This window comes from Benincasa hispida, chromosome 11, assembly GCF_009727055.1.
Source record: "Benincasa hispida cultivar B227 chromosome 11, ASM972705v1, whole genome shotgun sequence".
In the NCBI taxonomy this organism is placed as follows: Eukaryota; Viridiplantae; Streptophyta; class Magnoliopsida; order Cucurbitales; family Cucurbitaceae; genus Benincasa; species Benincasa hispida.
Window position 1 is genome coordinate 11,312,414 of NC_052359.1, and position 22,265 is coordinate 11,334,678.

Here is a 22,265-nt window from a genome sequence, read left to right on the forward strand (position 1 = left end):
TGTGTATCGAAGGAATGTGATCATCACGCAGATAACTTCAGAGCACAATGTTACTGATCCATTTACAAAGGCCTCACGGCTAAGGTGTTTGAAAGTCACTTGCATAATATGGGTCTACAGGACATACCACATTTAGTCTAGGGCAAGTGGGAGATTTTTTATTGGGCGTGTTTTATGCCCTAGTTTATTGCTTTGTTATTTGTATATTAATATGACTTGTATATTGTACACTCCACTAACTTTAGGACAAGTGGGAGATTGTTGGAGTTAATGCCCTAAATGTCGTAGGATTCTATAGTTTGTAATTGTATTGTATAAATATTTTATTTTTTTAATAAAATATGAGATGTTTTATTTGACATTTAGCAGCATTAAACCCCAAACCAATAAACTAACATCCAAGGTTATCATATGTAGCTTAAACGTGTATGTAGAGACATATAGGTGGATCACGTTTAAGTGATAACCTAAATGGTCTGTAGTAGATGGATAAGGTCAGATACTTTATCCTTGTGGTACTATGAATACGACCCGCTTTGTAGATATTATAATTGTTGTAAAGTGATACAAATGATCTGAGCTTGATCATTCATGTGGAGACATGTGAGCGGGAGTATTCTATACAAAGGAGTTTATATAAGACCAGACCACGAAATGACTAGTCTCATTTTATAACGTCGTTCTTAATATAGACTTATATTTCACCAGGATGACCATAGGTGACATGACCTGAATCCTGAATGAGTTGTGAACTCCTGCCTATGAAGGCAGTCCTTTGATTTGTATGGGTGAGAGTGGCCAGATCGCGGACTCAATAAGCCTACCATTTTGGGGATTCGTCTGATTGGGGAGTTGGGAACATAGCTACACAAGACAGAATTCATTCCTTTCCCAATGTCAGGGTAAGTAAGATTGATTTCGAGGCTTGAACAATGTGGCGCCATACCTTCTCCTAGCCCGAGAGAGGTTTGGTCATAGTGGTACTTAAGGAGTTAGATGTAACTATAGGGGCAAAACGATAATTTTGGCCCAGCTGTACTTACGAGCAATTTGTGAAGAGTCATTGCATTGTTGGTTGGTTATATCCAATGGACACAAAAATACATCTGCAATGCGAAGAGTGTAGCTGTCGGTCTTTAGTGGAGTGTTTGACAGTTAATGAATGTTGAATAATTTAATTAAAGGGATTTAATTAATTATTCAAGTACCATTGGAGATTCAATCTACAAGTTCATAAGATCCTTTTTGTAGCTCAACAGGGATTAAATGATAATCAATTTTAGATTAATTTGAATTGTTCAAATTAATTGAATGAATGAATGAATTATATATGATTTAATTAATTTTACTTAATTATATATTATATAATTACTATAATGTATTTGATACATTATTTGAGAGGAAATAAATATTTGAATATGTTTCAAATATTAATTATGTGAATTGGATTCATGTAATTAAGTTTAATATAAATGAGATTTATATTAAATATCATTGATGAGAGAATTAAAACTATAGGTTATATTGAACATGATACAATATTAAACCATAGGTTATATGTGAAGGAACTCTTAACGAAGATCATCCACGAGCATGTTCAGATCTTTTCGATTTTATTGTGATCGAAATACAACACATACATTCTAATAGACAGTTATGCAATACACACTAATTAAAAGCATGCTTCAAATAATAAAAATACAAAGGACAGAGTTCTCATACCAGTTGAAAACCTACTTCAAATGTTGAACTCAGATGCAGCGGAAGAACCTTTACACGAACTCTATCGCCCAACAAATAACTCGGCTGCAACAGCACGATAGTCTACATGAACAGTAGCAACACGAACAGTTAGAACAAGAAAGCAGCGGGGACGACACCATCAATTGGAGCCCTTGCTATTCTCGAAGTGAGAATCCAAAGTGTGGTCTTTGATGAATTTGGTAGAGGTCGGAGAAAAGATAAATCGTGTAAACGATAAGCAAGTGGGAGAGAAAGAGCTATCATATAGCAGTGTGCTTATCGTTTAGAAGAAGCTACACGATCGTGTAGGTTTTATTAAGCGATCGTTTAATAAAAGGTAGACGATCGTTTAGAAAACGTGGCATGCTATGCAATCGTTTAGGAAATCTAAACGATTGTTTAGAGACGGGTGTGTGATCGTTTATGCACTGGTGTGCAATCGTTTAGACGATGAGCAATTATCGTATAAGCTCTCAAGCTAGGCGATCGTTACGTTTTAACACTAATTGGGAATTTTCGAATCTTTTGCAAAATGAAACAAATTGTCATTTTATTCTTCAGTTACAATAACTGATTTCAGATTCTCCCACTAACGCACGCCTGAGGAGAGGTTTTTGGCCAATTTTCATATAATTAACCAATTTAATAATTAATGAATATAATCATATTATATTTTTACCCTATAGTTTGATATCACATATCTACTATAGTAATTTCTCCTTCACTTGATATAAATCATATTTATATCTAATTTCCTCCATTTAATGTATCTCATACATTTAGTCAATTATATCATATATAATCACACTCCCTCTTGTCAATTTCAACATTTCAAACTGACCCAAACACTAATTCTCGACTTTATCCAAACTACCAAGGGGGCCTAATGGATCTTGGTTCGAAGCTCCAACAGTACGTGAATAGCTGACTAAACTCTTTAGCCACGAGATCCACCATCCGTTAACTGCCACGCATTCCACTAAAGATCAACAACTAAACTCTTCTTACCATAGATATATTTATGTGTCCATCGGATATAACCAATCATGAGTACGATGACCCTTCACAGACGCTCGTAAGTACAGCTGGACCAATTTACCGTTTTGCCCCTGTAGTTACATCTCACTTTTTAAGTACCACCGATTCCTCTAATGAACAATACAACATAGTCCAACTATATGTGAACACCTCTTTGGGCCAAGATAAGGTGTGTGGCACCACATCATTCAAGCCCTGGAATCAGGCTCTAAGGGAGTTATCTAATCTACTTACCTCTGCATCGGGGAAGGAGTGAATTCCATCTTGTGTAGCTGAGTTCCCGGCTCTCAAATCAGACGAATCCCCAAAATGGTAGGTTTGAATCGGTGACCTGGCCACTCGCACCCATACAAATCAAAGGACCACCCTCAATGGCAGGAGTTCCCAACTCACTCAGGATTGAGGTCATGTTACCTATGGCTATCCTAGTGAAGTGAAGTCTTTTTTTATGAATGGTGTTATATAACGAGACGTTAACACTTCATGGTCAAGTCTTATACAAACTCTTTGTATAGGACGCCCCCACTCGCATGTCCCCTACACGAATGATCAGGATTAGACCATCTGTGACAAGTCACAACACCTGTGACCATTTCACAAAACGGGTCGCATCCATAGCATTACCAGGATAAGGTTTCCCTCCATATCCATATACTACAGACCATTTTGGTTATCACTCAAGACATGATCCACTTGTATGTCACCACATATATGCTTAAGTTACATACAGATAACCAGGGATTTTATGTTTATTGGTTTGTGGTAAAGTAAATAAAACATACAACTGAGCAAAAAACAAGATGTGAAGTAAATATCATATATTATTACAACACAAGTGTTCGTACAAACTGTTTACAAACTACAGGACACGAGACTTTAGGGCATCAACCCCAACAATATGTTATATATGATATAACATATATGTATATATATATATATATATATATATATATATATATATATATATATATATATATATATATAATATTTATATATATATATATATATATATATATATATATATATATATATATTAAATTTTAAAGGGAGGGAAAACTTAAGATCATTCGGGGAGTTGTGGTTTTGGGGTGTGGATTATGTCTTCTTGTCGTAGCTCTTGATCTCTCTGTGGGTGTGTGACACACAAAAATCCCAAAAACTCTCCCTCTCCTCTCAATCTTTCCTTCTACCAAAATTCACAGAGCCCACCACTCCTATGATTCTCATCCCAAGAGAATACAGAAGACTCCAATTGGTGGTGGCCATTTTGGATTGTTCGTGTTTTATTCGTGACAGATCTGGAGAAGACAATTCATGTGAAAGGTTCTTCAAAGGTAAGGTTTTTTAGAAACCCTAATTTTTATTTTCTCATTTTTTGGCATGCTGTCAATTTTGTGTTATTGCATAATAATCATTTTCTGTAATTTTGCGTTGTGTGAAAAACCAAAAAAAAAAAAAAAAGAGACAATCCACATTTTTGCTTAAGGCCTTCACAAGTTCATTCAATTTGTATTAGAGTATGGTTTTGGTCCCAATTTTTCTTATTCTCTAGAATTGAATTACAGTAATGGCGGATAGCATTCTGTATATATTCATATGATGAATATTTTGTTGAATGTGGTTTATAATTATTGGATGTTTTGGGATTGGCCATTTAAATTTACAACTTTAATTTACAAAATTTGTTTGTAAGGTTCCATGTTTTGGGCATATAAATTACAATCGAGTCTATATTTGTTTGTGTTGAGTTACTCGTGGCGTTCTTGATGAAATTCTAGAGAAAATGAGGCCCAACTCGACGAAATTCCTATGAAGATCACGACTGTACAACAGCGTTGCAATGTTGTAATGTGGCAGATGGAGTTCTTTTTCGTAGCATCGCGACGCTAAGGCGCAATATCGTGACGCTCTGAAACAAGAAGAAGTGTGGTTCAGTGTTCGATTTGGCGTGGTTCATGGAGTGATGTTCCGATTCGATTCGTGGGTTCTTCGGTTTGGTTGATTTGGGTTCTGCTGGATTGATTTGTGGCTAGTTCGAGTTGTTCCTAATTCGATTCGAGCGGTTCAAGGGTCGGTTCACTTGTTTAGAATCGGTTTGACTATTAATTTGTAATAGTTAGATTTTTAAAAAATTAATTAAATTAGTGTAAGTCTTATATTAATTTAAGCAATTGTTTCCACTTGGTGGTGTCCATTTTGGGTGTTCGTTGTGTTTGTGCAATTCGTAGTAAAGGATACGTGAAGATTTTGTTGACTTCAAGGGTGAACTTTTTTAAAAAAAAACCCTATTTTTCTCTCTCTTTTTATTAAAGCATGTTGTGTTTTTTAATGCATAATTAGTTTTCGTCCTCTAGTTTTTTTATGTTTCTGTAAAATAATGAAAATGGAGATCCGATCCACTACCCCTGCAGATGATCGCTCATCCCTTTAGAAGATTCCTTGTGAGTCTCCACAAGAGAAGCCTCAATTCACTTAGAACAATATATAAAAATCTTAGTTTGAACATCCTGACTAATCACCTGAGGCGAGCACAAGGTGGTACCATGGACATGTATGTTATACACGCACCAAATATGATAAATGATAAGACACCAAGCAACTCTTCAACTTTTCTTCCTCTAAAACTTGTATTTCTTTTCATTCACATATTTTGCTCTTTCAAACGATTTTGTCTACCTTTTAACATTTTAAAAATATATAACAGAAAATAGCTATCAAACATATTTGGCTTTCTTTTAAAACTAACACACACAAGAAAGAAATGTTTATCAAATACGGGTGGGACTTTCCTATCTTAGAAATCCTTTTTCTTCCTCTAATTTTTCACCAATTCACTAAAAACTATATTGTACAAATTTGTCATCATTCAATTTTAACATCCATTAGTGGTTAAGGACCGATAGCCATTCCACGAATTTTATATGTTGGAAATACAAATAAAAATTTAGTAGAACAATCTATAACAAAATTTTCATACTCCATAAATAAATAAATTTTAGTATATTACAATTGTCATCCACGAAAATATTTTAAAATTGATCGACAATAATTTAATTATCTAACTTATCAAATAAAAATTTTCCAACATATGCTTTGAGGGATCCATATTAACTCATAATAACTCATAATAGTGGTTCATAAGACAATCTACTATTTTGTTCCTTAGCAACAACTAAAAAGATAATTCCAAATAAAATTAATACAATCTATCATTTTGTTTCATTCCGTCCAAAACAACATAAATCACTCCTAACTCAAATCTTATATTCAATTGATTCTAAATATAACAAAATTCTCTTAACCAAATAGTCATTTTCGCCAAATCAAACATAACCAAACTGACACACAAGTGTGTTAGTAATCGTGGATCTGTGGTTCAAATCTCCTTACTTTTAATTGTACTAAAAAAAGATCATTCTCTACTCAACTATGTAATGATGTTAAGAAATTGATAATAAAAAATGGACAGACATGATAAAGCAATAAAAAATCGAGACATAAATTTACATGGTTAAAAAGAACCCTTATAAAAATGGAAAATTTCTCAAAAAGTATAAAAATAAAAAGGAAAGTTCGACACGTCGTTTCAGATCCGTAGCCTGTGTAGGCTGAAACGACAAGTCGGCTCCGTTTCATCATCGTCTCTTTACCCTTAAGCCTCTGTGATGCAAATCCCCCGGTAGACTCCGCGATGAATCCATATCGCCCTCCTTGGGCTCTCCCGCGGCTTCTATGCTTCATCAGAACTGCAACGTACTCCTCCGCCGCCGTTACTGCTCCGACCACCGCCTCAAACTCTAGCTTTCCCCTCAAGAATGTGACCAAGTTGAACTTCGAAGCTGCGCTATCTGAACTTCGGGACCATGTCCGAGCTGCGGACTTCGTTGCCATCGACCTCGAAATGACCGGAATCACCAGCGCCCCTTGGCGCGAATCCTTCGAGTTCGATCGCTTCGATATTCGCTACCTCAAGGTCAAGGACTCTGCCGAGAAGTTCGCTGTTGTTCAATTCGGCGTCTGCCCATTCCGCTGGGACTCTGCCAAAAACTCATTCGTCGCTCACCCGTAATTGTTTTTCTTCTTCGTTTGATTGGATTTCGTTTAAATACTGCGACATTTCGTGTGAACCATGCAGTATTGCCAGCTTACAGTGATGGCGAAATGGTTTATTTTCCAGGAATTTGACTTTATCTCGCTGTTTGAGTTGCAGGCATAACTTTTTTGTTTTCCCACGCCATGAAATTCAAGTTGATGGTCATTCTTCCGAGTTCCTCTGCCAGACAGCCTCCATGGAATTCTTGGCTAAATACCAGTTTGATTTCAACACTTGCATACATGAAGGTAGTTTTGTTTTCATGTTTCTCCTTGACTTGATGGACATACAATTTTTCTTCAGGGTACAGAGACTGCATAGAATTCATTTTACACGATTATTCAGTCTGATTGCCAACCATAATCGTTTACTTTTAGTCATTTCATTGTTCTACTCTTTTGGTCCTCTCAGATTTTGAGAACTTGAATTGTAATTAATCTCAGGAATATCTTATTTGTCCAGAGCACAAGAAGATGCAGCACGTAAACGCCTGAATTTTGCATACAGGGATGAAATGTCAGATGCATCTTCTAAGGTGACTAATATTAAGGATAAGAAGAGAATTGGCATTGCTGATGTTTTATTCAAGGAAAGAATGAAAAACAGATTACGTGAATGGCGGGACAGATTACTATCTGAAAGAAACATGGAGTTTCAAGCCCAGGAAGGCTCAAATGATTACAAACGACAATTTCAAACAATTTTCTTCAAGATGCGTCCTGCTCTTACTTTGAGTGATTTCACCTCTCATCAGACAAGATTGATTCGGCTGGTAAGATAGAAATGTTTTCCCTCGATAAAGGGAAGAAACTTTCCATATATCTTTCGCGTGATGATAAATCTGCATTACATATTTTACATCAATTTTAAACTTTGATGCACAAATATGTGTGCTTACTTAAAATGGAGAATGAAATATAATGGAAACAAGAGTAGAGGGAAATGTGATTTTATTATTCTAAGAAGATGGTCATATTTTGCAGTTGCTAGATGTTTTGTACTTGTTTCTTTTGTTTGTCATGTTAAGAAACTGCCTTTGACATAAATATTTTTCTGATCCAATATTTTGCTACTTATTCATCAAATCTTATTTATGGTTGGCAGCGTGTTAGTTAATTTGAACTGTTTGAATATTAATGATTCAATGTCCTTTGTTCTAGATAACTTGATGTTATTTCTTGAAGTGACGATCATGTGGAGGTGAACACATGCAGGTAATTAAGAAGCATTTTGAGGATCTCTGTTTTGTTGTCGTGGATGATGGTGATGCTAATCTACAACACTTAGTCGTGTACGTGGATTCTAGAGACGATAAAGAGCTGCTCATGGTAAGACACTTCCCCTTCATGGCATCACAGAACTTGGACTAGAAACTAGCAAGTGAGGGAGTTGAAATGAAGACAAATATCTTGACTTGGTTACTTTTCTTTCTAACTTTTAAATTTACATCCGTGCTTATTAGATGTTTTAGAGCATAAACTAAGTTCTGGAAGTTAGCTTTCTGAAATTTTGTTGTGAAAATCTATAATGTTATGTATTTTGTCAGCAGTAGTGGAAAACAATATGTGAGGTCTACAGCCTTGTTGTTACGCTTTGTGCTTTTGGGAGAGAGATATAGAAGTAAAAAGCATTTAAAAAGTTACAGCACCTAATGGCCTATAATGAATTGTAATAATTAATGCAGCAAGAGGTAAACAGCGATCAGAAGGAAGCAGCTGAAATGAAGATCCAATCTGCAATTGGGTTTCGTCATGTTATTGATCTCCTTTCATCGGAAAAGAAGTTGATCATTGGTCATAATTGCTTCCTTGGTAAGGTATTCAGCATTAGTTTCATAGGCAATAACTAATGAACATTAAATTTCCAACTGACACATCTATTTTTGGACCAGATATTGCTCACATACACACAAAATTTATAGGCTCTCTTCCTTCAACTGCTGAGGAATTTGTCTCTTCTATTGGAGAACATTTTCCATACATCATGGATACCAAAATTCTTTTAAATGGTGATAACATTCTTCAACTACGGATGAAGAAGTCCAGCACATCTCTATCCTCTGCATTTGGCTTATTATGCCCGCATCTTGCCTCTAGCTTTCAGAGGTATCCTACCTTCAAATCTGGTGTGCAAGTCGAGGTTCAAGTAGATGATTTGAGGTATAGGTTTTTCCTGGCATATGTGAATGACTAGTATTTTCTATATTGAACATGGCCGAAACTCAGGGTCAAATTCTAACTTGCCAACATGAATATTGAATTTCTGATCATTTTTGTGTAATGGTATACGTCTGTGCTGATATGTACATTGTTGTTTTCTTGGAGAACACAAGTATCCATTTTGTGACATCCTGGCATGATTTAGAAACTGAAGGTAAACACTGAATTAAATTTATTGAAATCTCATTGCATCTGTGTTTTATTTCTACGTTTTCAAATAATTAATTTATGTACATATTAAAAAGATGATCTAAGTTAGGTTTTTCCTGGCATATGTGGTTCGCTAGTATTTTCTATATACCATTGTTGTTTTCTTGAAAAACAAAGGGATCTATTGTGACATCCTGGCATTATTTAGAAACTGAAGGTAAAGACTGATAACTGATTTAAATTTATTAAAATCTCATTGCATCTTTGTGTTTTATTACAATCTCTATACAGATCCTCCAACTGGAACTCTGGAGATAAACATGAAGCTGGGTACGATGCTTTTATGACAGGATGTGTATTTGCTCAAGCATGTAATCTTATAGGAATTGATTTTGCACTTCGTTCACCTTCTGAAAATTTGGTTGACAACGAGAAATTGCAGCAGCACGTCAACCATCTGTATTTGAGTTGGGCCAGTGGAGATATTATTGATCTGAGCACCGGTAAACGAGTGACTGGGTCTTTGAGGTCTAATACATCGAAAAAGCATCAAGCAAATATATTGTTCGAGAACATTGTTCTGATCTGGGGATTTCCCACCAAATTTAATGCAAGGAAGATCGAAGACTGCATGTATAAAGCCTTTGGCGTGATGAACGTCGTTAGTGTCTACCATTTAGATGAAAGTGCTATGTTTGTGCAGTTTGCAAAGCCAGAAATGGTTTCCGAATTTCTCAACCTAAAGGAGAACTTGGAGAGGCACGATGATCCAATATCAGTTTTGCATCCTCTCACCGAACTTTTTGAAGCTAGGACTACTCATGCTGCAGGCTATGAAGCATACAAGAAAATTTGCAGCTCTCCCATTTCTAAACTCTTGTTTGCCGATCAGGCAGAGGCAGTTGGGATTAACTGTAAGACGGCGTCGATAAAATCTGAGGCAGAAAAGAGCCAAATGCATGAAGCCACAACATGTTGAATGAAACTACTGAAATACAGGGGAAGGGGATGGGAGCAAATGATCTAAGCAACAGCACTGACTACCATAGTTTACTGAAAATGTATGGATTTTTTGTTTTTCAATGTAAACTCACTCGAAACACTAAAATTGTATCGATTTTTTTTTATTTTGCAAATTGGCATTGTATATTGTATGTTTTTGGAAATGAAAGCCTAATTTATAGCAGTGGGATAATTGAGCAGAAACCACAAATAGAGTTCAAATAGATTGTATTGAACTCCCCTCAGTTTCTAGATACTTGAAGAGTACAAAATGGCAATACAAGTGTGATAAACCAATAAAAGAATTTAACAATCAGGCGCAAGAAAAACTAACAAAAGTTACTTTCAGTCTATTTGGACAATGGTTGTCTTTGAAGATTCCCACTTTCCTCCACCTTCTTCCTCTATTATAATGTCATCCACAGTCAGTGAAAAGCCACAAGAAAATGTAAGACTAGGCTTCATTTTCGGCACGAACACTGGCTCTGCCTCATTGTTCAGAATCTGCAGGACCTTCCTCATCGAAGGTCTCACCGAGCTATCTGGGTTTGCACAGCTCAATCCGACAAGTAAGAGCTTCCTCATTTCTTCTTCCCTGAACTCCCCATTCAACCTTTTATCAGCTGCTTCAATGATCTTGCCTTGAGAATGCAATCCCCAAACCCAATCTACCAGATTTACCATCTTTTGAGTACCCGCTTCTCTTTCGATCGGCCTCCTCCCACATGCCACTTCAAGGATAACCACACCGTAGCTGAAGACATCAGTTTTCTCAGTCGCTTTCCCATATTGAAGATACTCAGGTGCAAGGTATCCCATTGTTCCTGCAGTTAGAGTCGAAACGGGGCTCTTGTCGTGATCCATGAGCTTTGCCAATCCAAAATCGCCCAGTCTCGCATTGAAGTTCCCATCCAGCAGTACGTTACCCGTCTTTATATCTCTGTGGATGACTTGCTGCTCACATTCCTGATGTAGATATGTCATCACAGATGCCAATCCAACAGCAATGTTGTATCTATGAGGCCAGTTTAACAAGCTAGCTTCTCCAGTTTCCTGGTAAAGCAGCCTATCAAGGCTCCCATTTGGCATAAAGTCGTAAACAAGAAGCAATTCACCTTTCTCAACACACCAACCTTGGAGCTGAACCAAATTTTTGTGCCTCAACCGAGCTATGATCGACAACTCGGCTAGGAACTCGGTCTTCCCTTCGTGGGAATGCTTCGATCTTTTAACCGCCGAAATGGTTCCTGATGAGATGCAAAAAGCTTTATAGACAGTCCCAAAAGCCCCATTGCCAATGATCCTACTGGAATGAAATCCTTTTGTGGCTGTCTTTAGTTCTCTGTAACTAAACTCTCTAGGACCTGTCAAAAGCTCTGCCTTGATGTTTTTCTGAGTCTTAATCTTCCTCCATTTCCTAAGTGAAAAGAAACCAAACACAGCAATCACAGCACAAAAGAAAGCCGGTCCGGCAATTCCGAGACCCAACCCGAGCCTACTGTGATGACCATTACCAGAATCAGATATAGAAATATTAGGAGAAACAATCACAGTGCTATCAGAAACATTATGAGGGTTAAATCTAGGCCTAACAGGAACAAACCCAGAAGTATTAAAACTCCAATTCTCAATCAAATGAAGCTCAGTACTCCCTTCCGTCGAACCCGAAAACCCGACAAACATAACCTCCTTAAGATAGCTCGAAAGATCGACACCGACGTCGAGAAGCGCCTTGGAAGGCTTCACACTAGAATTACTCAAGAAAACCCTCAACCTATATTCCTCATTCTTGTACTCAATCCAAGCCGTAATCGACTTCCCACTCTTGAGATTAATACCTTGAGAAGCAGGATTAGCCGTCTTGATCGAAATCAAGCTCTCAATGTCGAATCCAACATGATGGGCATTAGGATCATTGAAGACAGAATCAAGCCGTGTATCAAATTCAACCGCGAGAAACTTGTTCTTGGTCAATTGGGAGGAATTGACGAGACCCAGATACCCCCCTGGACTACCGAGAGTCTGATTATCGGGGGAGAGGAAAAAGGAAAGGCCGTCGCCGGAGGAAGTGGGGTTAATGTTGGTGATGGAGAAAGAGAATCTTGTAGAGAAAGAGGCAGTGATGTTAGCATCGGCGTCGTAAAATCCGATTGGTTTGTTGTAAATTACGGTACCGGCGCTTGAGGAAGGGACTCCGAGCTCCTTGGTGAGGCCGATAACACCGTCGCGGAGGTGGGAATCGCCGAGGAGAGTGAGGTTCCTGATGTTGAAAGAACTGAAATCGAAACCGATACACTCTGTTCTTGGGGGAGTGAAGAGGAGGAAAAGGGCAAAAAGAAGGAGATTATTTGGGATCATTGGGGAGGAATTAAGGAATTGGAAATGGGTTTTCAAGAACCGAGAGGATTGAATTGAATTTGATGATGTGTGAATGTTCTTGAGTGAAAGAAAATGGAGTTTAAACGGTTAGAAAATGGGGTTTGAAAAATAATGGAGAAGAACAGAGAATGGCAACGGTAATGATGGAAAAGACTACAGCAAACGCCGTCGTTTTGGTCAAAGTATGACCAATGTGATAATAATGTTATAATATATTAAAGATTTTATGTAAGTTTTTGTGTCAGTAATAATTATTCCGATTTTATGAATAATAAGAGAGAGATTATATGGTATTTATATCAAAAAGAAAGAAAGGAAGGAAAAGACACTTTTGATTACAATCATTTTCAATTTTATAAATGTGAAAATATGTTCTAAACTTTTAGGTAATCAACCATTGGTCCCTACAATTAGGCCTTTCCAAAAATCAATGTCAACATATTTGGACATAAAATGTAAGTTTCGTTGGGTTTTGTTTGTTTTTTCCATTTTTTTTTAGTATAACGGAACGAGGAAAGGATCGAACTTTCAATTTTTAGAGAAAAAAATCATATCAATTATCGTTGAACTAAATTCTTTGTAAGTTTTGTTAGGTTATTATTATTTTACAACATGTGAAGTGGGATAATTAAACCTTTAACTTCAAAATTGAAAGCATAAACTTTAATGTCAGTAGAATTAGACAGGTTGAGTTTTAATGATTGACGAATTGAACTTTTTATGCTTCCAAGTGACATGAACTCAAATCTAAATGTTTTAGTGAAAAAAAAAAAATTAATGACCCTTTAACATTTAGTTAATAAAATTTTAGTCTATCTAATTTTTTGAAGTTGTTTTTAAATATAGAAAAATGAACCAACTTATTTCTAAATAGAGCAGAATTTCATGTCTATAATGAAATTTTGCTATATTTGAAAATATTTCAAGTAATTTTGTTATTTTAAATAATTATATTTTTGAAAAATATAATTTAATTAATGGATATTTTTAGATGAGTTTTTTCTTTAAAATAAAATAAAATTGTTGATTGAACTATAAATTTAGTTTTTTTTAGTGTACAACGATTGCGTGTGAAAAATTAAATAAGCTATTTAATGATAATTGGTGTCTTATCCATTAGACTATGTTTGAAGTATCTTATTAATTTAATCTTTAAACTTTTATGATTATGTCTATCTAGATTCCAAACTTTATAAACTTTTAATTACCTACCATCATGGTTTTGGGTAATCTTTATCAACAAAAACAATAGATTGAGTAAATTGTGGTAAGTCTATTTAACAAAGTTGATTAATATGACACAATATGAGAAACATTCTTTTTTAACAACAAATAAACTATTTTTATAGAATACATTCTATTTTTTGTCCATTGTTCTTTTCTTTTTTCTATTTATCTTTTAAGGTCTGTCAAGTGTTTTTATAGAATCATGATTTTAACTTCCAAGTACTTGAAATTTTTGTAAAATTATGAATTGAAAATAGACCTATCACATTGTAGTTGATAAGTTTGCTTGAAATTTATCTATTTGAAATAAAATAGAAAGCTCTTCATTTTTTCCCTGTTTGGAGGAAAAAATAAGTTATATTTTTTATTCTGTGAATATGGAAGAAAGTGATTCGAGAATAGATAAAAATATCATTTTAATCTATATATTTTGAAATTTATACTTTAAAAAAATCTTAAATTTAAGAGTTGTTTTCAAATAAAAGAAAATGAATAAACTTATTTACATATATAGCAAAATGTCACTATTTACCAGTGATAGACCATGATAGACTATGATAAACACATATCGTGATCTATCGATCTTTATGATAGATGTCGATCGCGGTTTATCACTGATAAATAATGACATTTTGCTATATTTGTAAATATTTTCAGCAGTTTTACCATTTAAAACAATGACCTTAAATTTAATCATTAAAAATTATTTATCTTTTTATCAAAATTGGTTAAATAATAATAGTAATTTTCATGCATAAAGATACATTGGAAACATATTTCCAAAATTTATAGTAGAAATTAAAGGTTTGTAGATAATCAAAAGTTTTAGAAAAACTAACAATAAATTAACAGCAAAAACTAAATTTTAAGATTTGTTAAAAGTATAGGCATTATAATTAAATATTTGAAAATATAGGACTAAAGTTGAATAAATTTTAAAGTCGAAGAATGTATTTTAAGCAATGATTTTTTTTGTGTAAAAAAGGATAATGGATAAGAAAAATATTTGAGTGCACTCAGAACATCATCACTTACATCATATTAAAATATATATAAAAAAAGATTTTTCATATGACAAATTATGATTGAATAATTTGATTAGATGAGGGTGAAGATACATAAATATTTTTCAATCCAACAATACTTTCCAAATGAAAATCACAATACCAAAAGATTGTGAGTGGGAAATCTTTCAAGAGAAATTATGAGTGCTTTCTGCATTGGCACTTTTATAAAATTACAAAGGCATCCCCCATATAGGGACCAAAGTGCAAATCTAATTGTACGATTCATATAGCCGTTGTAAATCAACAATCATGGGAAATGGACCCAACCTGCAATTTTTCCACTTTCCAATGTCTTTTATTATTCTCTTCGCTAAATCTAATTATTTATCTTCAGTTTAGTAATCAATTTTTATTTTTTTTTAAATCTTATTTATTCCCATTGTTATCTATTTAATTTTTATTGAAGTTTAAAAAACTAAAAAAAACTTATTTTTTTTTTAAAAAAAAATAGTTAAGAATTCAACTCTTTTACTCAAGAAAGATAAAACTATTATAAGAAATTAAGAGAAAATCGACTTAATTTTTAAAAATCAAAAAACACAATCGAAATAATTACTAAACGGGATGTTCAATTTAAGTTAAGATAGACTTATACATGAAATTTAAAGTTGATGTTTATTTGATTGGATTAAAAAAACAACACTAATTCATGAAATTTGAATAAATTCGAATAGTCTCTACGATAAATTGATGGTAAATAAGGACTAATAGAAAGTGATATTGATACAAATGAAGGAATCACAATAAAAAATGTTGGGATTGAAATTGAACCCTATATTTTGTCTAAATTAAAAAAAAAGTTAATTAAGTATAGAGAGTAATTAAAGAACATTTAAGGAACAAAGACTTTAACTCTTGCATAGTTGGAAATTTTTGGATGATTGAAAACAAATATTTTCAAATTTATGGTGTCTTTTGAATGTATTTTCAGTTTTAAGTCTATATTTATTTTCTTTTCAGGTTACACTAGTTTGAGATATATAAAAATCTTGAGAACATAAAATTTTAAATTAATATACTTTTAATTAAATTTAAATAGTAAATATCTAACATGAAATTTAAAAATTACAAAATAGATAATGGATAAAATTATATTATATGTGTGTGTTTTATAGGAGTGATAGTTGATTCAGTTTTGTCGGTTTTGAGATCAAACAAGAATCAATCCAAACCAATCAGTTATAAAGAAGATTTTCATATCGATGTCCAATAAAGAAAAAACTAATAGATCGATTTTTATTTAGTTTGGTTTAATATCGATTTGGTTATCGGTTTTCGACATTATCTTTTTTCTTATAAATTTTAATTCTTATTTCCAACTTTATTTTGAATGGCCTCCTTTTTGCTAATTCAAAATTAAAATTGAGCTGATTTTTTTTTTCAAGATTGAAATTAGACATTTTCTTTTAGTTTTTCTTGGCACTTGCACAATAGAAAACATAATAACTCCATAATAAATGGTCTCTTTTTTTAAATAATAAATATATATGCAAAACACTAAAAAAAACCTAATATCAGAATTTATTTTCAAGGGTATACAATCAAACAATAAATATATATTTTTAAGAAACCTAATGCACGCATAGAATTTGAGGAGCCAAAAGGGTCTATGGAGGCCTTACCTTTGAAAGATTGGGCGGCCATGGTGAAAGAACAATCAAAATAGATGGAGAGGAGAGAGGGGAAAGAGAGAAGGAAAAACAATAAAAATATATAAAGAGTAAAATCCACCTAATCTAAGAAAGTAATATATATAATTAGTAAAAATTGTCACCTCATTTAAAATTTGCCCGTTCAACATGCTACGTCATTTTTTCGTCAGTCAATCAATGGTCAAATTAAATCGGAGAAAACATTTCTCAAACCTTAAGGACTAAAGTGTCTCTTTTAAAACTTTAGAAACTAAATAGATATTAACCTCAAACTTTAAGGACCAAAAGAGCATTTTAATATGAAGAGATATAAGAAAAAAAAGATAACAAATGTAACTATTTTTTGAAACGTTTGAGCTTCATTTTTTACACCGAGGTAAGTTTCTTTGCTTCTATGTAGTGTAGGTTGCGTGCTTAGAATCATTCAAGCTTGACTCTATCAATGTACTATTACTGGTGTGACTCAACCCTCAAACAAGAGATGATCCTCCTTGTCTTGAGATATTCTTTTTTTTTTTTTTTTTTTCTGCAAAGGTATTATAATTAAAGTGTGGGATGGGGGAATCGAATCTCATACCTCGAGGTTGATAGTATGAACATTATGTCAGTTGAGCTATGCTCTTGTTGACAATATTTTGTTGTTAACTTAATTGGATTTTCACTTTCTTTGGTTTGATTTCAAACTAGTTTTAGAGTTTTTAAAGTTTTGTTCAATATGAAGGGTTTCATAATAAAAATGATGTTATTTAGGCTCCGTTTGGTAACTATTTTGTTTTCTGTTTTTGTTTTTCAAAATTAAGTCTATTTCCTCTCCATTTCTTACCATGATTTGCATCTTTCCTAAGTATAATGGTTGAATTCTTAGCCAAATTTTAAAAATAAAAACAAATTTTTAAAAGCTACTTTTTTTAGTTTTCAATTTTTTATTTATTTTTTAAACCATTGATAAAAGATAGATAACAAATGAAGAAATTTAAAGGTTGAAAGTAGTGTCTATAGGCTTAATTTTTTAAAACAAAAACAAAAAACAAAATGGTTACCCAACAATGCATTAATTGTCAATTTCTAAATAATTTGAGAACACTATCCATTTTATATTGTTTTATGTATCACTTCACCCACTTGTTTATTTCTCTCAAGAAAGGGTCTACTTGAACCAAAACTCCAACTCAAAAGCATCGTCCCTACAAAATTAGTGGAGAAATTTTGTGGTGGGTAAATTTCATGCAAAAGTTAATGGTTAGTGAGAATTCAACCTTTTGTAATATAAATTGACATATGAGTTACAAATTTATTATCATAGATTTTAATTTTTGGTAAAATAAATGTGAGATCTATATTTAAACATTTAATTTTTAAAAAAATGTTTAATAATAATGAATTTTCCTTTAAACATTTTTAGAAAATTGTTTATAATTGAATATTCATATGTTTGGTCACATTTTCTCAAAAATATTTTTATACAAAAATTTGTTTGGTTTACTCTAGAGCGTCTATTTCTACTGATGATTGATCGACCAAACGCATACGAGTGATAAGAATGAGAATGGATATGGTCTAAGTGCAAGCATAAATTGTCCATGAAGTAATAAATATTAAAGTATTCCAAGAATCGAATCCCACAAGATTGTTTATACAATTCAATTTTTCTAAGAAAGAGTTTTTTGATGCAAACCCAGGGATGACCATTAAATAAATGATTTTAAGGTTGAATGTTGACAAAAGCAGTAAATAAGGAATGTTGAACAGAGACACAGTTATGTTTCAACCAAAAGGGCAGTGGGCAATGCGGCCGCATCATACCAAAAATAGTGACTTAACACGGATAAAAAATCTCTCAATTCGGTCTTGTATCAAGTTCCTTTAGAAGCCCTAAGCAACTAATGCCAATATTTCTATGGTTAATTGTATCTTAGATTAATTCACATGCAATTTCTTTATCCTATGATGTCCCGTATTTCTAAGTCAATGTGGTAGTCCTATTTCTAGACTCTTAGTCTCATACTCTTTTGTGACATCAGTTTATATCCTAACCTTCTCAACATTAGGAGTTCACTAGATTGCTAAATTAAGTGATCAGTTTAACTTAACAATACTTTTCGATGAACTCAACAAAGGAAATGCAAAAGTTAAAGAGTTATGAAACATAAGCATTTCTCAAGTCATAAAACCCTAGGGTATTAACATAATTTAACCTCTAGAGAATTTTGCTCATGATTAAGAACAAATGAATGTATTTCATTAGATCATAAATCATGATTATAAGATAAATGTTCAATGGATGAAAAAATAAAGATAGAAAAATGAAAAGAGAAATTAGAAGAAATGTTGGAAATATGATTAAAAACGACTTTGTGGCAATCTTTCACTCCCCCAATCTTTCCTTTCCTCAGGTGATTAACCTAGAGTGCTCATCAGGACTTTTGTTTTTGAAACTTGCTAACCAGAAAGAAAGATGGATTTTGGCCAAGGGTTGACTGAATTTCTGAATTTGTGGAGGGTGGATGGAGTTCGATGGAGAGTTTATCCTTGAAAAGATAAGCTTCCTCTCCTTTTATAGGCCAAGGTAGTTGAGGAATAACCTAAAATCATGCTCTGGATGTTCACCCATCATTTTAGGCGTTGAATAACAACTTTGATTAAGGAAATGGTAACTTGAATGATGGGCACAAATTTGGAAAATTAAGGCTTTCTGATGCAGTCGCAGTGAAGTCAAGATTTGCAAAATAGTACAAAAATCAGTATAAAAGCTCATAAAGGTAACCTAAATCACTAAAAAAAAACACGTTTTAGACAATCTAAAGAAATGTGATTGCTCATTTTATCTAATTTAGGACATCCTTGAGGTCAAAATATCACATAAAGTATCTTTTTATTATAAAAATTTACTAAAATATATGGTAAAAACATGCACTTTTTGACATTAATCAATGATAAATTACTATAAAGGACTATTAAACACTATGAACTAATAACTTAAAATGTTAATGGTTGCTAATGTTGATTGTTGGTTGTAATGCAAATTTTTGTATAACAATAGATGCAAATAAGGTTCAAGTCCATGTCCCCATTACCAGTTTCCCGGCAACGGTGCCATAAACTTGTAATGCAATTTTTTGTATAACAATAAATGCAAGCAAGGTTCAGTCCATGTTCCCGCGTTACCAGTTCCCCGACAACGGTGCCATAAACTTGTTGACATAAAATGCGATGCAAGAATAGAATGCGAGATACAAGTACAGCCTATGTCCCCGTTACCAATTCCCGACAACGGCGCCATAAACTTGATGTGGTTAAAATGTATTCTTAATCTTATGCACTACAACGCATGAATGAATGATGACTTTATTATCTGTATGCGATAACTACTTCTAGATATGCCTTATTTATGAGAATCTTGTAGTATACTATGCGTTGTCACAAGTTTCCTCGTCGTGGAACCAAGTATAATTCCACCACAAGTTTTCCGGTGTAATCGAGGTCGAACACCAGGGACTGTTTGAGGTTATTGCTTTACAAGTTTATGGCGTCGTTGCCGGGGAATTGGTAACGGGGATATGGACTTGAACCTTGCTTGATCTATTGTTATACAAAAATTTGCATTACAAGTTTTATGGCGCCGTTGCCGGGAACTGGATATGGGGACATAGGCTGACCTTGTATCCGTATTCTATTCTTGCATCTATTTTATGTCAAAGTTTATGGCGCCGTTGCCGTGGGAACTGGTAATGGGGAAATGGACTTGAACCTTGCTTGCATCTATTGTTATACAAAAATTTGCGTTACAAGTTTATTGGCGCCATTCCGGGGAACTTAGTACGGGGACATAGCTTGACCTTGAATCTCTATTCTATTTCTTATGCATCGCATTTATGTCAACAAGTTTATGGCGCCGTTGTCGGGGAACTGGTAATGGGGACAATAGACTTGAACCTTTGCTTTGCATCTATTATTATACAAAATTTGCATTACAAGTTTTATGCGCCATTGCCGGGGAACTGGTTAATGGGGACATGGACTTGAACCTTGCTTGCATCTATTGTTATACAAATTTTGCGTTACAAGTTTATGGCGTCGTTTCGGGGAACTGGTAAGTGGGGACATGGACTTGAACCTTGCTTGCATCTATTGTTATACAAAAAATTGCGTTACAAGTTTCTGGTGCTGTTGCCGGGGAACTGGTACACGGGGACATAGGTTGTACTCTGTATCTCGCATTCTATTCTTGCATTGCATTTTTATGTCAACAAGTTTATGGCATCGTTACCAGGGAACTAGTAATGGGGACATGGACTTGAACCTTGCTTGCATCTATTGTTATACAAAAATTTGCGTTACAAGTTTATGGCGCCGTTGTCGGGGAACTGGTAACGGGGATATGGACTTGAACCTTACTTGCATCTATTATTATACAAAAATTTGCGTTACAAGTTTATGGCGCCGTTGTCGGGGAATTGGTAACGGGGATATGGACTTGAACCTTGCTTGCATCTATTGTTATACAAAAATTTGCATTACAAGTTTATGGCGTCGTTGCTGGCGAACTGGTAATGGGGACATGGACTTGAATCTTACTTGCATCTATTGTTATACAAAAATTTGCGTTACAAGTTTATGGCACTGTTGCCGAGGAACTGGTAACGGGGACATGAACTTGAACCTTGCTTGCATCTATTGTTATACAAAAATTTGCGTTACAAGTTTATGGCGCCGTTGCCGAGGAAATGGTAACGGGGACATGGACTTGAATCTTGCTTGCATCTATTATTATACAAAAATTTGCATTATAAGTTTATGGCGTCATTGCTGGGGAACTGGTAATGGGGACATAGGCTTGTACCTTATATCTCGCATTCTATTCTTGCATCACATTTTATGTCAACAAGTTTATGACGCCGTTGCCGGGGAACTGGTAACAGGTACATGGACTTGAACCTTGCTTGCATCTATTGTTATACAAAAATTTGTGTTACAAGTTTATGGCGCTGTTGCCGGGGAACTGGTAATGGGGACATGGACTTGAACCTTGCTTGCATCTATTGTTATACAAAAATTTGTGTTACATTGGTCTCAGTCCCAAACTGGCAGTTGTTGGTCTTAGTCTCTGATTACGATCTTCGATCTCTAGTCTCACTCGTCGATGATTGATGTCCAACCATTGAGACTGAGGACTAGTTGGCCAACCAATTGGGATCGGTGACCAACGACCCCTATGGTGATTGAGATTGAGGATCGATAAGCAATGACTAAGGGCAAAGGATCGAGACAGGGACCAATGACCATTGGCCATCACTGGAGTGGTCACAAGTCATTGATTTTTTTTTTTTTTTTTTTTTTTGTCTCAATTGGTATCCATTAATCACTGGTTCCAATCTTAGTCACTGACTACTTATCGACGCAGTGGTTACAGGTCACCAATTGTCAGTTCCAATCCTAGTCACTGATCACTAGTTGTCAGGCCCAGTTCCCAATCCCTCGTTTCAATTCAGATCATTGGTGAATTAACCACTGGTCCTGATTGATAGTCTTTGAGCCATGTGGTGATTGATAGTGGTGGTGGTAGTGTTGGATTGGTCATCACCAATGGCGAGTGATGGGTGGTACTCATTCGCAGCAATTATCGTGGAAATGAAGGTGGAAAGATTTGGGACATGTCATGAAAACCTGAGGGGACTCCCAATTAAATAGCAAATTT

At 34.4% G+C, this 22,265-nt stretch overlaps 2 protein-coding genes across 4 annotated transcripts; one reads left to right on the forward strand and one right to left on the reverse strand.

The window, feature by feature from the left end:
• Nucleotides 1–6,436: 6,436 nt before the first annotated feature.
• Nucleotides 6,437–10,397, forward strand: LOC120090924 (poly(A)-specific ribonuclease PARN). 3 transcript variants are annotated; one of them, XM_039048616.1, is made up of 7 exons: nucleotides 6,437–6,846; nucleotides 6,992–7,122; nucleotides 7,318–7,646; nucleotides 8,089–8,202; nucleotides 8,559–8,685; nucleotides 8,766–9,033; nucleotides 9,535–10,397. In XM_039048616.1, exons 1-7 carry the CDS (start codon nucleotides 6,473–6,475, stop codon nucleotides 10,220–10,222), a joined length of 2,031 nt encoding a protein of 676 aa, XP_038904544.1. In that variant the 5' UTR covers nucleotides 6,437–6,472; the 3' UTR covers nucleotides 10,223–10,397. The 3 variants fall into 3 exon arrangements, with proteins under 3 accessions (XP_038904544.1, XP_038904545.1, XP_038904546.1); XM_039048617.1 differs by having other exon boundaries at nucleotides 8,766–8,979; XM_039048618.1 differs by having other exon boundaries at nucleotides 6,836–6,846; nucleotides 7,337–7,646.
• Nucleotides 10,398–10,558: 161 nt separating this feature from the next.
• On the reverse strand, nucleotides 10,559–12,735 carry LOC120090926 (probable L-type lectin-domain containing receptor kinase S.7). The gene has a single exon (XM_039048619.1). The coding sequence runs from the start codon at nucleotides 12,601–12,603 to the stop codon at nucleotides 10,591–10,593; it is 2,013 nt and encodes a 670-aa protein (XP_038904547.1). The 5' UTR covers nucleotides 12,604–12,735; the 3' UTR covers nucleotides 10,559–10,590.
• Between the last annotated feature and the right edge of the window lie 9,530 nt (nucleotides 12,736–22,265).

What these genes read in the sequence shown, in the direction of transcription:
- LOC120090924 (XM_039048616.1), top strand. Translation starts at nt 6,473, where the DNA reads ATGAATCCATATCGCCCTCCTTGGGCTCTCCCGCGGCTTCTATGCTTC. An exon ending in ACGATAAAGAGCTGCTCATG is followed by an intron (nt 8,203 to 8,558) that starts GTAAGACACTTC and finishes TAATTAATGCAG; the next exon opens with CAAGAGGTAAACAGCGATCA. An exon ending in TGGTCATAATTGCTTCCTTG is followed by an intron (nt 8,686 to 8,765) that starts GTAAGGTATTCA and finishes TTTTTGGACCAG; the next exon opens with ATATTGCTCACATACACACA.
- LOC120090926 (XM_039048619.1), bottom strand. Translation starts at nt 12,603, where the DNA reads ATGATCCCAAATAATCTCCTTCTTTTTGCCCTTTTCCTCCTCTTCACT.